At 43.0% G+C, this 13,745-nt stretch overlaps 1 protein-coding gene and 1 long non-coding RNA gene across 9 annotated transcripts in view; one reads left to right on the top strand and one right to left on the bottom strand.

Moving 5' to 3' along the window:
- The window catches only part of PAK5 (p21 (RAC1) activated kinase 5), a 422,360-nt gene that overhangs the window by 34,291 nt on the left and 374,324 nt on the right, over nucleotides 1-13,745 (bottom strand). For 6 of the 8 annotated variants that reach the window (XM_086335108.1, XM_086335109.1, XM_086335106.1 and 3 more), the window contains one exon: nucleotides 10,409-11,194. The exons of 1 other annotated variant lie outside the window; for it this stretch is intronic. In XM_086335108.1, coding sequence (XP_086191234.1) covers nucleotides 10,409-11,194 — 786 coding nt within the window. Of the gene's footprint in view, nucleotides 1-1,440; nucleotides 1,551-10,408; nucleotides 11,195-13,745 lie in introns of all 8 variants that reach the window. One more of the 8 variants, XM_086335113.1, reaches the window with a different exon arrangement.
- Nucleotides 2,077-3,445, top strand: LOC147361304 (uncharacterized). Its single transcript, XR_015140028.1, has 3 exons — nucleotides 2,077-2,339; nucleotides 3,102-3,247; nucleotides 3,359-3,445. It is a non-coding gene; the product is annotated as an uncharacterized LOC147361304 (long non-coding RNA).

Below are 13,745 nucleotides of genomic sequence, written 5' to 3'. Positions count from 1 at the left end.
GTGGTGTGCTGGGGTGGACAGGACATAAAACTCCACACAGCTATCAATTGCTCTGATTACAGCTGGCTGTCAGCCAGAATTCCTGTGATCCATGTTAGTTAAATGCACATTAATCTGAATTTGGCAGTGTAATCAAGGACCTAACTGAACTGTGAAATTGAATTCTGCAGTGGAACATCATTTGACCATTTTATGCCAAGGCTGGGGAAAAAAGGCTCAGTGGGAGGAGGGAGAGAGAAAAAAAAGAAGGAAAAAACTCCTGTGGCAGCATCTATTTGTCATCGTGGCCTTCTATGCTGGTGACAGGCAGGCTGCGGCTGGATTGTGCTGGATGGGTGTGTGTGTGTGTGTGTGTGCACGCGTGTGTGCGTGGTATAAGTCTGCACCCACATAATGGGGACTGCGGAAGCTTCCATGAAGGATGGAGTCTCTCTGTCCACGCCCTGCAGTTACAGAGAATGCAGAGGCAGCTGTTTCCAGGGCCTGAGTGTGATGCTTTAATACACCTTTTCAAAGCACAACAAAGCAAAGAGACTGCTCGTGCCCGGAATGAAAAAAGCCAGACTGCGTGCTGCTTGTTCTCCATAAATCAAATGCAGGATAAGAGAGAACCATAGGGCTCTAAATAAGAAAAGGACATCTTACACTGTCCTTACTTGACTCAAAGGGAAATGTAACAGGGCCAAGGCTTGGCTTGGGAAAAGGAAAACATGTGCTCGTAAGGACCTGGGAGAGAATCTGGAGCTGGTTTTCTCTGCAGGGACATTTCAGAGATGGATAAGCAGGGGAAGGGGATTCACTAAATCCCGTGACCTGCATCCCTTTGTTATGCTCTGAAACCCCAGGCCTTCCTGCTGTGGGGCAGAGGTGCTGCTAACGGGGGCTGATGGGCTCCTGTGTCTCCGTCCTTGACTTTCCAGCCTCTGCTTCTCCCACCAAGGTGGCTGCTGACACCAGTGCTATTATTACAGGATGGTGGGGAGTTTTTCCACCTCCAATGTCATTTTAATAAACAGTAGCTACTGTTCCCACAGCTTGAGGCAAAACCTTGACAAGTGCTGAGCCATGGTCAGTTTCCTCTGAATTACTTATGTTCATTTACAAAATGGAGTGGCCCTGTTTCAGAGTCTATGACACTGGCCGGATGACACAGAGATACAGCACACACTTTGAACTAGCATTCAGTTTTGGTGAAAGAGGCACACACACATCACAGCAGGGAGCAGGGGTCACGAGCTGGACCCCTTAGGACCTCAGAGATCAAGGTATCTCCTTAAGATCCCTGTTCAGGGAACTTGGGAAGTATGTGTTCTGGCTGTGAGACACTTGCTGGGTTTCCAAACTGCATGTAGCAGAAAGCTATTCACCATATTTAACTTTTTTGCAGGAAAATCTCCCATCTGTGATGCTGGATACCCATCTAGGTGTGTAGGAACTTACACATTATGACATGAAGTTTGAAGAGTCATGCATTTCCCTGCTTGCCTTTCCCATGCATCCACAAAACGGATGGTAAATACACACTGAGAGTCTGACAAGTGGCTCATGACCTGTACAAAGAGGCAAACCTTGAGTTACATGAAGAAGTGAAGCAATCTCTGATCAGCAGGCTGTCCCCCCACCTTGGAGTCAGTATATCCAATTAACCCCCCACAGTTGCTGCTCCAAACTCTGCAGATGCATCCTGTATTCAAGAGCAGATTACCCCGACCTGTGCTCTGTCGCCAGCTGCAGGCATGTTGTGGGCTGGGGGTGGGGGTGGACCTCTGGGGATTAGTTCACTGCTGAAGAACATGGTTCAACAATGTCAGGGCCTCTGAGAGCACTGGGGCAGACAAGGCCAGGTTAGATTCATTTCACTTTTAATTTGGTAATGGGAAAACCCACTTATAATGACCAAATACAATTTACTTTGAACCATAATAACATTCACGGGGAGATGAGTTCATTCATATGCAAAAGACGCCTCAAGTCTCCATCAGAAGGGACAGATGTCAGAGCTATTGCTCTGAGTCACCTCTTTGTGTGTTTTATGAGCCTTAATGAACAGCCTACAGGAGCCCATGTGTAAAGGAAAAGATCTACAGGCAGCACTCTCCGTTATTCCATTAGGCGATTAAGCACTTCTTTCTTTCTCTCTTTCCCTGCCTCTCAGCCCTTCCCTTTCTCAGAATGTTGGTGCAGCCTATCAGATTTCACCAGCCTAGTCATTTAATTACCCATAAGGCCCCTAAAGTGTCTCTGAAAAGTGTTCTGCTGGGACCCTTAGGAGATCAGGAGCCGCAGTTTTGTTCCTGGAGTCTTGGTTGAATCCGGGTATGCCAGTACCGCAAAGAATGGTGAGTCATTAAACTTGATTCAGTAAGGCTGAGCACACTGGTTCAACTGCTCTTTCCTTCCAGGGAAAGCAAAGTGATAGCTGAGCAATGAAAAGCCATTGCACTGGTGACTCCAGAAGGAGGGTCTGGGGAACCATGCCACTGTTTTCCTTGCGTCCTCTATCTTCACTCAGAACTCTTTACTTCACTGTCTATCTGGAATGGCGTGGGCCCAGCATGGCTCGCTTTGCTGCTCCGTGCAGTGGAGATGAAGCGGGTAACGTGGAAGGGTTGGTTGGCAAGAAGTCATCACGACTATCCATCTACAGTGATGATGGTTCTTGCTTTCATGCTGCTAAATTTCCTGTTCTCTCTTAGCATCTGGCTTTCATAGGAGGTCTGAGAATTTCATTTCCATTCTGGAGACCAGAGAAAGAATTGGGGTGGCAGGATTGGGGTCCTTAGGCCAGCTCAGTCATGACCTAGAGCTTTGCATGACCTTGAGGAAGTCACACAACTACTCTGGCCTTCTGTGACCCAGATCTCTAAAGTGAGGACAGTTGTAATTATGAGACTGCACAGAGTGACTGTGAGGGCAGAGTCAGATAGAACTTGTTACCATATTTTGAAAATGTGTGAAAGTTTATATCGATAGGGTGCTCCTATGACTGGCACAAGAGATATGGTGACATGTTTTCCAACCAGAAACATTCCTGAGTATAAGGTCTGATACTGAGGATGTGCCAAGTGCTAACTCCTTTACATTTATCAACCTTTTTCCAGCCACAGGACAAGCTGGAAGCAGGTACTGAGATGCCCTATTTGCAGATGAAGGAACTGAGGCACAGACAAGATCACACAGCTGGAGAGTGCTTGAATCTTGGGGATCTGACTCTAGAACGTGTGCTCTTCAATGTCTTCTGTAATGGGTGAGAAAATCTGAACTCTCTTCTACGAAATTAAATAAGACCATCACTCAAGGTTGAGGGAGTGCATACGAGAGACTCCAGCGATCCCTACTCTTAATGCTTTACCTATAGATCGAAGTCTGGTGACTCTAAGGAGCCTGTCAAAGGATTCCAGCCTACCAAGAACAGACAGAATAAAGTGCGCTCCTGTGCACCAAATCCATCTGTGAGTCAGCACTCATTCCTTGTCAGCAAGGTGAGGGCTGCCCGTGGTGTGAGTATCTGGGCCCCGAGGGCTTATATCCATTCCCCAGGGCCTTATGAACCTCGTTTTGTTTTTTTTTTTTCCCTGTAAAAACAGGAACATCCTGGAATAGATAGACTTTGGAGTCCAATGGACCTAACTTTGGATCTTGGCTCAGCTGTTTGTCTCACATCCTTGGATGTCTAGAAATATTAAGTCTCTTTGAGTCTCGGTCCTTCACAGTAAAAAGGGAAATGATCTTGAATTCTTCAGGAGTTGTCATGAGGACAAAATCAGGTCATGTTTGCAAAAGGCTTAGCATAGCACCTGCCACACAGTAAACCCCAGCATCACATCACAGCTGTCATCCGTCTAGAAGCTATACACACAGACTGATGTATGCAGAGGACACATATTAATAATTAGGCTACTGTAAGTATTAACTTCGGAGAAGGCAATGGCACCCCACTCCAGTACTTTTGCCTAGAAAATCCCATGGACGGAGGAGCCTGGTAGGCTGTAGTCCATGGGGTTGCTAGAGTCGGACACGACTGAGCGACTTCACTTTCACTTTTCACTTTCATGCATTGGAGAAGGAAATGGCAACCCACTCCAGTGTTCTTGCCTGGAGAATCCCAGGGACGGGGAAGCCTGGTGGGCTACCGTCTATGGGGTCGCACAGAGTCGGACACGACTGAAGCGACTTAGCAGCAGCAGCAGCAAGAATTAACTTATTTAACCTCACTCTGCACCATAAGGTGTCTTTATGCCTGTTTCACAGATAAAGAAGTAAAGGCAGAGTTTAGCAGTTTGCTCAGTTGTAAGTGGTGACATCAAGACTCAAGCCAGGGAGTGTATCTTCCTGACCTACAGCCCTGACTGCCGGAGAGGACTTGAGAAACGACAGTGAGGGGAAAAGGGTTCCCAGCTGGAGCTGCTTCTGCTCCCATGTGACACTGTTTTTAAAGATATTTTAGTTGTTGTAAGTGAGAGAGGGGTGCCGGTACTGAGCAGACGACAAGGGTGCTGCTAAATATCTCACAGTGCATTGGGGCACCCCTGCAACAAACAATTACCAGGCCCCAAATGTCGACAGTGTCCAGGCTGAGAAACCCTGCTATAGAGTAGAACAGGATGACACAGCCCAACCCTCCACTGCTGCAGGTGTCTGAGGAGATTGTAAGAAGCCAAGTTAAGGCCTGGCACCCACAGAAGCTATTTCTGTGCCACTGGGGATGTAGCCAGTGTCTACTGAGGGGCTGAGCCTGGAAAGCTGGGTCCCAGCTCTCCTATGAGCAGGCTGACCAGGCTGTTTACTGAGCCTCTCAAAGCCCTGGCGGGCTCATCTGTTCAAAGGGGGCAAGAATTTACAGGACATGATGCTCAACAAGGCAACACATAGATCTGACACCCAGGCAGTGCCTAGTCAACTGGCAGATCAGGGATGATACTAGGGGCTTCTCAGCAGCTGGAGCCAGAACAAGGGATGGATGTCCCAGGCCAGCACCAGACACCTGAGCCAGCAGCCGCGTGGTCCCTGGAGAGTGTCGGAATAAGCACAGTCAAATGTGTGGGCAGGAGCTCCAGCCAGCTTCCCTCCCTCCAACGCAGGCTTGTCTGCAGGGCAGGGTGGAAAACAGTCTCTTTCCACACTTTCGTAGTTCTGTAAGTCCTCTATGGATTTGGTTTGACCTTATCTTCTTCTTAAGGATTCATCTGCTTAGCCCCAGCAGAAAAACCACTTAGAAGTAGAGAGACGGATGCCAGTATCTACATATTCATAACAACCTTAATTCTTGTCACTCTAATGGGAAAATTAGGTAGGTAGATAACACTGCAGGATTTTTTTTTTTACTATAGGTTAACACACGTAATTTTTTTTTAAATTTAAGCCAAAATGTAAAACTGGTCTCTCTCTCTCTCTCTCTCTCTCTCTCTCTCTCTTTCTTTCTCTCTCTCTCTCTCTCTCACATACACACACACACACATACACAGACACACACATCCTCCTCATTTTTGCTGTATTTGGAAACCAAGTTTCACGCTTTCTCTCATTATTGTGAACATTACCCACTGGTTTCTAGAATTTTCCATGAGGCAAAGTCAAATTATCTGAGTCGTGATTGCCATTTCTTCTCTCAGCAGAAAATCCAAATGTGTTTGGTAGATTTTCAAGAGTTTAGTTCTAAGGACACAAGCACCTATTTTTAGAAAGATGTTATATTTTTAAGCAAGCATTTTAATTACTAACAGGCCCCCTACCTCCTACCCTCCCACAAGACCTGCTCATGAATTTCTCATGGGTCTCCTATGAAACATGGAACAACAGCTTGGAGTTCTGATTATAAGGGATGAAAATGACTTGGTAGGAGTGTTATGTGCTTTTTTCCTGAGCCATAATAGTTTCTACATAGTTTCTGGGTTTGAGAAAACCAGATGTTAGGGCAGCTCTGCTCTGCCTTATGTTTGGGAGTCTGCAAGAAGAGGGCATGGTAAGGATGGGGCAATTTATCCCCTCCCTGTTGCCTCCTCCCTCCCTGCTTTGATCCTTCACTCCATCCTCTCTCTATTCCTCCAGTGAACCTAAAGTTCTGGTGGCCACCGGGACCTCTCGTGGGTTTTACTGGCAAATGCAGTTGAACCCCTAAAATTACGTATGCCAATATAATGGGAAGAATGTTGAATTGGGGGAAACTCTAGGCCTGGATTCTTGTTCTTATTTTGTAATCAGCAAATGAAACCTTAAGTGTGCCATGTGACTTTCTGGACCTCAGTGTCCCCTTCTGTGAAATGAATAGGCAGGGGATGTTGGTGGTTATATTAAATCTCAAATGCCCCAAGGGATTAGTTTAATGGGGAAAATGAGTGAAGTGTGCTAGGCAGAGCCTGTCTTTTCTAACGGGGCAAGCTTTTACCTCCAGACAGTTCTGTTTCCAATGCTATGCGGAAACGTGCGCCCAGGGACAACAAATGGTTCCATTTTTCACAAGAGAAACCTGAGACTCAAAAGCTGAGAATTCTAAGTGAAATATCTTGATTTTCCAGGTGTTGAAAATGACTGCTGGATAACTAAACATGTTAATGGGCCAAATACAGCTCCATGACTCAAAGGTTAAAGCCTCGGAACACAATTTTCTCAATGACAATGACCTAAAACAGCTCTCCACACAAGCATTCAAATATACGGCACAGACAAATCATATTCAACCATGTATAGCCAGAACAATTCTGAGGAAAAAGAATACAACTGGAGGTATCATATTTCCTCATTGCAAACTATATTACAAAGTTATAGTAATCAAAACATGATGGCTTTGGCATAAAACACACTTAGATCAGTGGAACAGAATACACAGCCCAGAAATAAGCCCCACACATGCAGTCAATTATTGAAAAAGGAGCCAAGAATGTACAATGGGGAAAGGGTAGTCTCTTCAATAAATAGTGCTGGGAAAACTGGACAGCCTTGTGTAAAAGAATGAAATTGGACCCCTATCTTAAACCAATCATACACAAAATTCAACTCAAATGGATTAAAGTCTTGAAACCACAAAGTTTCTAGAGGAAAGCTCTTTGACATTGTTCTTTGCAATGACTTTTTTAGACTTGACACTAAAAGCAAAGGCAACAAAGGCAAAAATAAACAAGTAGGACTAAATTAGACTAAAAAACTTCTGCTGAGCAAAGAAAGAGGCTTCTCTGATAGCTCAGTTGGTAAAGAATCTGCCTGCAATGCAGGAGACCCCAGTTCGATGCCTGGGTTGGGAAGACTCCCTGGAGAAGGGAAAGGCTACCCACTCCAGTATTCTGGCCTAGAGAATTCCATGGACAGCTGGAATTCTCTGTCCCATTGGTTTAAGAATGGAGCCCAGTTTCACTCTTTTACACATGGCTGTCCAGTTTTCCCAACATTATTTATTAAAGAGACTACACTTTCCCCATTGTACATTCTTGGCTCTTTCTTCAATAACTGACTACACATGTGTGGGGTTTATTTCTAGATTGTGTATTCTGTTCCACTAATCTAAGTGTGTTTTATGCCAAAGCTATCCTGTTTTGATTACTATAACTTTGTAATGTAGTTTGCAATGAGGAAATGTGATACCTTCAGTTGTACAGTAAAAAAAAAAAAAAAACCACCAAAAAAAAAGAAAAAGTAACCTACAGAACAGGAGAAAACATTTTTAGATCACATATTTGATAAGGAGTTAATATCCAGTATTCTGGAAACTCATAGCAAGGAATTCAATAGCAAAAGTACCGTATTACCATATACCATAATTTTAAAATGGGCAAAGGACCTGAATACCAACAGGCATATAAAAAGGTGCTCAACTTCACTAATCATCAGGAAAATGCAAATTAAAAGCACAATGAGATACTACCTCAACCTGTTAGGATAGCTATTATTAAAGAGGTGTGTGTGCTAAGTTGTTTCAGTCGTGTCCAACTCTTTGCGACCCTATGGACTGTAGCCCACCAGGCTCCTCTGCCCAAGGGATTCTCCAGGCAAGAATACTGGAGTGGGTTGCCATTTCTTTCTCCAGGGGATCTTCCTGACCCAGGGATCGAACCTGCCTCTCTTTATGTCGCCTGCATTGGCAGGAGAGTTCTTTGCCACTAGCACCACCGATGAAGATGTGGAGGAAGGAGAACCCTTGTGTGCTGTTGGTGGGCACGTGCACTGGCATAGTCACAAGTGTACAAGAAATTGAAAGTAGAACTACTACACAGTATAGCAGTCCTGCTTCCAGGTATATATCCCGAGGAAACAAAATCATTATCTGGAAAAGATATCTGTACTCCCATGCCCACTGCCACATTATTAGCATAGACAAGATATGGAAACAATCTATGTGTCCATCAACAAATGAATGGATCAAGAAAATGTGACTCAAAGAAATGTATATATAAAGGAATATTCTTCAGCCTTACAAGAGAAGGAAATCTTGAACCTTGTCATCTGCAATAACATGGAAGAAACTGAAGGGCATTATGCTAAGTGAAATAAGCCATACAGAGAATGACAACTACTGCAACTGGTATCATTTATATGTGGGATTTTAGAAAATAAAGGAAGAAGTGAAACTCATGGAAACAGAGAACAGAAAAGTAGTTGCCAGGGTCTAGGAGGTGGAGAAAAGGAAGTTGGTTAAAGGATACAGACTTTCAGCTCTAAGGTCTGAGGATAGATTGTATCACATAGTGATTGTAGTTGATAGTACTATATTGTAGAATTGAAATCTGCTAAAAGAGTAGAACCTAAATTTCTCATACATAAGCAAAAAGGTAAATATGTGAGGTGATGAATGTCAACTCAGCGAGGGAAATCCCTTCACAGTGTATATGTAGATCAGATCATCATCTTGAACACTTCAAATATCTTAAAATTTTGTCAATTATAAACTTGGTAAAGCTGAAAGAAATCACATTATTTATTTCTGAAGTAAGCACTGATGTTCACAAACTAGAGAATGTAACTAGATTCAGCTACAGGATGTGTTAATTTGCTTAGTTCATTCTACAACTGTGATGCTCTACAACCTTGGGTTGGGTGATGTGCACAGGAAATTACATAAATGATCTCCTGCATCATGACACGTGCATATGGCTTCCTAGAGCTTTTGTCTGTCAGTTAGACAGACCTCTTTCCAACCATTGCCCTGGGGAGAACATAGGAAAAGGCAGTCATGATACCTTCATCATGGTAGTTCAAATAGATAATGCAGTGAGATGGAAAGCACTCTCAATATTTAAATTTTAATTGGTGGTATATATTTCAGGTCTTTATTTCCTTAGGATTTATTTTTATATATTGGGAACTAAAGTGATTGTTATTTTGCTTTTTCTAAAGTATGGCTTAAGTCACTCTCAATTTGTCCCTAAAAGACTTCAATATCTTGGATTATGTTTATGAAAAATAACAAACAAAGGAAAATATTGGGCATTGATAACCAATCAGATGATGCAGGCAGCCCTGCCCTCCAAGATTCGCTGTGCGGCTCACCAAGCTGTTGAAGAGACACTATTGGGTTGCAAACGTCCACAATCATGCTTCTAGAAGCCACGTCTCCCTCAACTGGTCTGAGACCTCTGTAATCTAGAACTCACAGCCAAATGGCCCATCTTCACTTAGCTGTAGCAGGGAGGTAGCAAAAACATTTCTAAGTTAACTGGGAAAACAAAGTGCTGGCACACTTTCCAAGGTATTTTGTAAAGCCAGTAACTCCTCCAACAGTGGTTCCCAAACTTTGGGGTATCATGACCCAGCCACATTTCAAAGCAAATTTACAACATTAAGAAAAAATATTAAAAGAGAAATTACAATAAGGCAAAACAAAATAAAAAGCACACCAAGGAAGGCCTAGCAACCAGATTCCATCTATCATCCTAAAGTTGCACACACACACACACACACACACACATGACATGTCAACGCTAACCTAGTAGAAAGAAATACTCTCAAAATACCGACAATCCCTTGAATTGAATACAATTAACTTTATTAAAACTTACCCATTATCCTGACTTTTTTCCCCTTTTTGGCAGTTCTAGGTACCCTTTACCAGAGTGGAGGAACGACTGTATTACTCCCTCTGGCAGTCTAGAACTCTACACTCTGTAACATAAGACACCCTGCTGTGCCAGCACAGAACATTTATCACTAATATAGCAGGATATCTTTTGGAAAAAAATGTTCTTTTGCCTTTTAACCCAGAAAGCCTGTAGGAACTCCCCAGAAGATTTGATTTTAATGAATACATGTGCCTTGCCCTAAATTCTCTGCCCTGGGGGCTTGTGAATGGAAACCAGGCAGAATTTTGATACAGACTCTCACCTACAGACTAACCAGTGCTCTAGAATCCAAATAAGAGGGTGGTGGGAGCACACCTTGTGGAGGTCCCGCATGCTGGAGGGAGGGAGGCAGTGAACGTTACCTTTGGAACGCACACTGTGGGCTCAGACAGGCGCGGGTACGTGTAGGAGCTGTAGGAGTGTCCTTGGGGGTGGGTTTTAAATGCACTTTCTCCGAAGGGCATCATGGGCTCCTGGAGCCCGGAGCCTGACCGGGACCTCTGCCGCATGGCAGGCTGAGGGCTCGTCTGACACAGGTACGATGACTTTGGCCTCCTGTCATAGTCATCCAGGCTGGGTCCCCATTCACTTTCGCTGTATGCCAAGCTCTCCTTTGAGCACCCACTGGTCCCTGCAGTTCTAGAAGGTATGAACTGGAACGGATAATCCAGAGGGGAGCTGCCCGAGGCTCTCTGGAAGCCCCACTTGAGGTCACTGTACTCGCTGGGTTTGCTCAGTGAGTCCAAGTGTGCATGATAATCTGCAGGAAACCGGGCTCTGTCGGACTGCAAAGCCTGCATCTCAGGATAATAGGCCTCCCCATGTTGCATCTTCAATACGTGCCCATTTTGCCTGGCAGAGTGGCCGCCTTTATAAAACGGGTCCAGATCATCTCCATAGAGACTCTTTTCTCTGTACTTTTCAGACGCATAGTCAGCAGTGGTGTCAGATTCGCTGGAATACTGCGAGAAGGTGAGAAAGCCGTTTTCTTCCCGATGGCCTGGACCACGGCTGGAGGCTCCCTGGTCTGGGGTGGGTGGGCTTTCCTTCCTCAGGGAGTTGGAGCGGGTCACAGAGATGTTGTCAAAATCCTCCAGCAGGCCGTTGATGGAGGTCTCCTTGCAGGGTTTGTTTCCTCTAACGATTGTCTGGGAATAATAAAGAGAACACTGTTTAAAGAAAACATTTCACACTTTCAAATTGATGGAAGAATCCTATCCTGATTCCGTCCAGTTTAAACCACAGAGGAAAATAGGCCCCAGGGGCATTTCATTAAAAAAGATAAAGAAAAAAGCCTGTTGATTCTTTGATTTCTTGACTGGTGAAATAAATCAAATATTAAACAGTAGTCTCAAATTGCAAATTCTTCCTTATCTGTCTCAATAGAGATATCAAATATCAAAAAGCCATTTAGAAGCTATTTATCGGGTATCACTGTTTTATGTACCAGTTCATTGCTTCTTCACTAAACCCTAGCGATCTAACAATAAGCTGATGATTATAATTTTAAGTTCATAACTCTTTGCTTATAAAACGTATACTTACTATCTTTTTACATTCATTATCCAGATTACTTCCAAAATTAAAACCATTGTTACTTAAACAGTAACATACTCAGAAAGAGGTGCACATTTTTTTTAACCTTTTTATGAAAGACATAATAATTGAAGCTATCAGATTTCATAGAAGAGGAAACTTTCTAAGCTGTAAATAGGGAATGGCACGAAGATTACTTATATGATTTAATTTGTGATCAAACGTGATATAACTGTAATGGTTTCTTGACTGTGTATCATCGGTATCATCATCGCCAAACTTTGGATGGCTTGGTAATGATGTGGTTGTACCTGAACCTTAGTGACAAACTGCCAAGCCCAAATGTTCCCTTTAATGAACCTAAATAACACCAGGATGAATAGCAGGAGCGGAAAGAAATCAGAAAGTACTTACAAAGCTAGTCAGCTGCACCTTGACAATGACAAAGTTTGCAGTAAAATATGACGAGGGCGGATAAAAGAACAAAGAACAAAATGTGACTTCAGACTTCCAGGAATGCAAGAGAAAAATACCTTGGAGGAAGTAGCAAGGAGTTCAAAGCCATCTCAGTTAGCACAAGCAATTTCAAACTGGAAGAAAAAGTCAAAGTCCTCCTAGACCTGTGTTTTATAGATCTGTGCTTCTCCAACTACCACAGTGAAAGACAAATTGTTTTTCTTCCCCCTCAGTCAGTTCTGGACTTAAGCCTTGGTCTTCACCCTTTCTTTTAAATAAATGTTTAAGTCTGGAATACTTTCAGATTAACAGAGAAGCTGAAAAAAGAGGTCTCATATATGTCTCACCTAGTCCCAATGTTTTTTATTAATCACATTTTTTAATTTAAACTTTCTATTTTATATTAGAGTATAGTTAATTAACAATATTGTGATGGTTTCAGGTGCATAGCAAAGTGACCCAGCTATACATACAGATGTATCCATTCTCCACTGAAACTTCAGGAAAGCTGCTAGTTGTTAACATCTTGCATTACTGTTAACATAAACTGTTTAGCACAGTCTATGTAGATTTCATTAGATTTTTTTCTTAGTGTTTCAGAGTCCTATCCAGTCTACCTCACTACCTTTATTTGTCATGTCTCCTTAGACATGAGATAATTCTCAGACTTTCCTTGATGACCTTGACAATTTTTTTTTAATTTGAAAGCTTTTTTTTTTAAATTTCATTTTTTAACTTTACAATATTATATTGGTTTTGCCATATATCAATATGAATCCGCCACAGGTATACACGTGTTCCCCATCCTGAACCCTCCTCCCTCCCCGTACCATCCCTCTGGGTCGTCCCAGTGCACCAGCCCCAAGCATCCAGTATCGTGCACAATTTTAACGAGTACTTGTCAGTTACTGTGCAGAATGTCCCTCAACTGGGTGTATCTGGTATTTTTCTCATGTTTAAACTGAGGTTATTGGTTTACGGAAGGAAGATCACAGAGTAATATACCAATTTCATTACATCATATCCAGGATACACACCATCAGCATTACTATTGCTGATGATATTGACCTTGATCACCTGGCCATAGTAATAGTTGCCAAGTTTTCACATGGTAAAGTTTTGCTTCCCTCCTTCTCCCCTCTCATGCACTCTTTGGAAGCAAGTCACTAAGTGTAGTCCATACTCAAGGGGTGTCCAGTCAAGATCTACCTTCCTGATGGGATGTATCTACATAAAGTACTTGGAATCCTTTTGCATAGGACACTTGCCCACTTTCCCTATTTATTTATTTTCATTTTTATATCACTTATTTGAATCAGTAGGGATAGAATCATGAATATTTACTTGTTTTATACTTTGATAGAAAGTGAAGAGGAACTAAAGAGTTTTTTGATGAGGGTGAAAGAGGAGAGTATAAAAGCTGGCTGCAAACTCAACATTCAAAAAACTAAGATATAGCACCTGGTTCCATCACTTCACGGAAAACACATGGGGAAAAAGTGGAAACAGTGACAGATTTTATTTTCTTGGGCTCCAGAATCACTGTGGATGGTGACTGCAGCCATGAAATTAAAAGATGCTTGTTCCTTGGAAGGAAAGCTATGACAAACCTAGACAGCATTATTAAAAAGCAGAGACATCACTTTGCCAACAATGGTCTGTATATGGTCAGAGCTATAGTTTTTTCAGCAGTCATATACCAGATGT

The sequence above is a fragment of the Bos grunniens genome, chromosome 13, assembly GCF_055505025.1.
Source record: "Bos grunniens cultivar Pamir isolate PY7600 chromosome 13, Bosgru_T2T1.0, whole genome shotgun sequence".
In the NCBI taxonomy this organism is placed as follows: Eukaryota; Metazoa; Chordata; class Mammalia; order Artiodactyla; family Bovidae; genus Bos; species Bos grunniens.
Note: the sequence above shows the minus strand (reverse complement) of the source record. Positions and strands in the feature narration are given on the sequence as shown.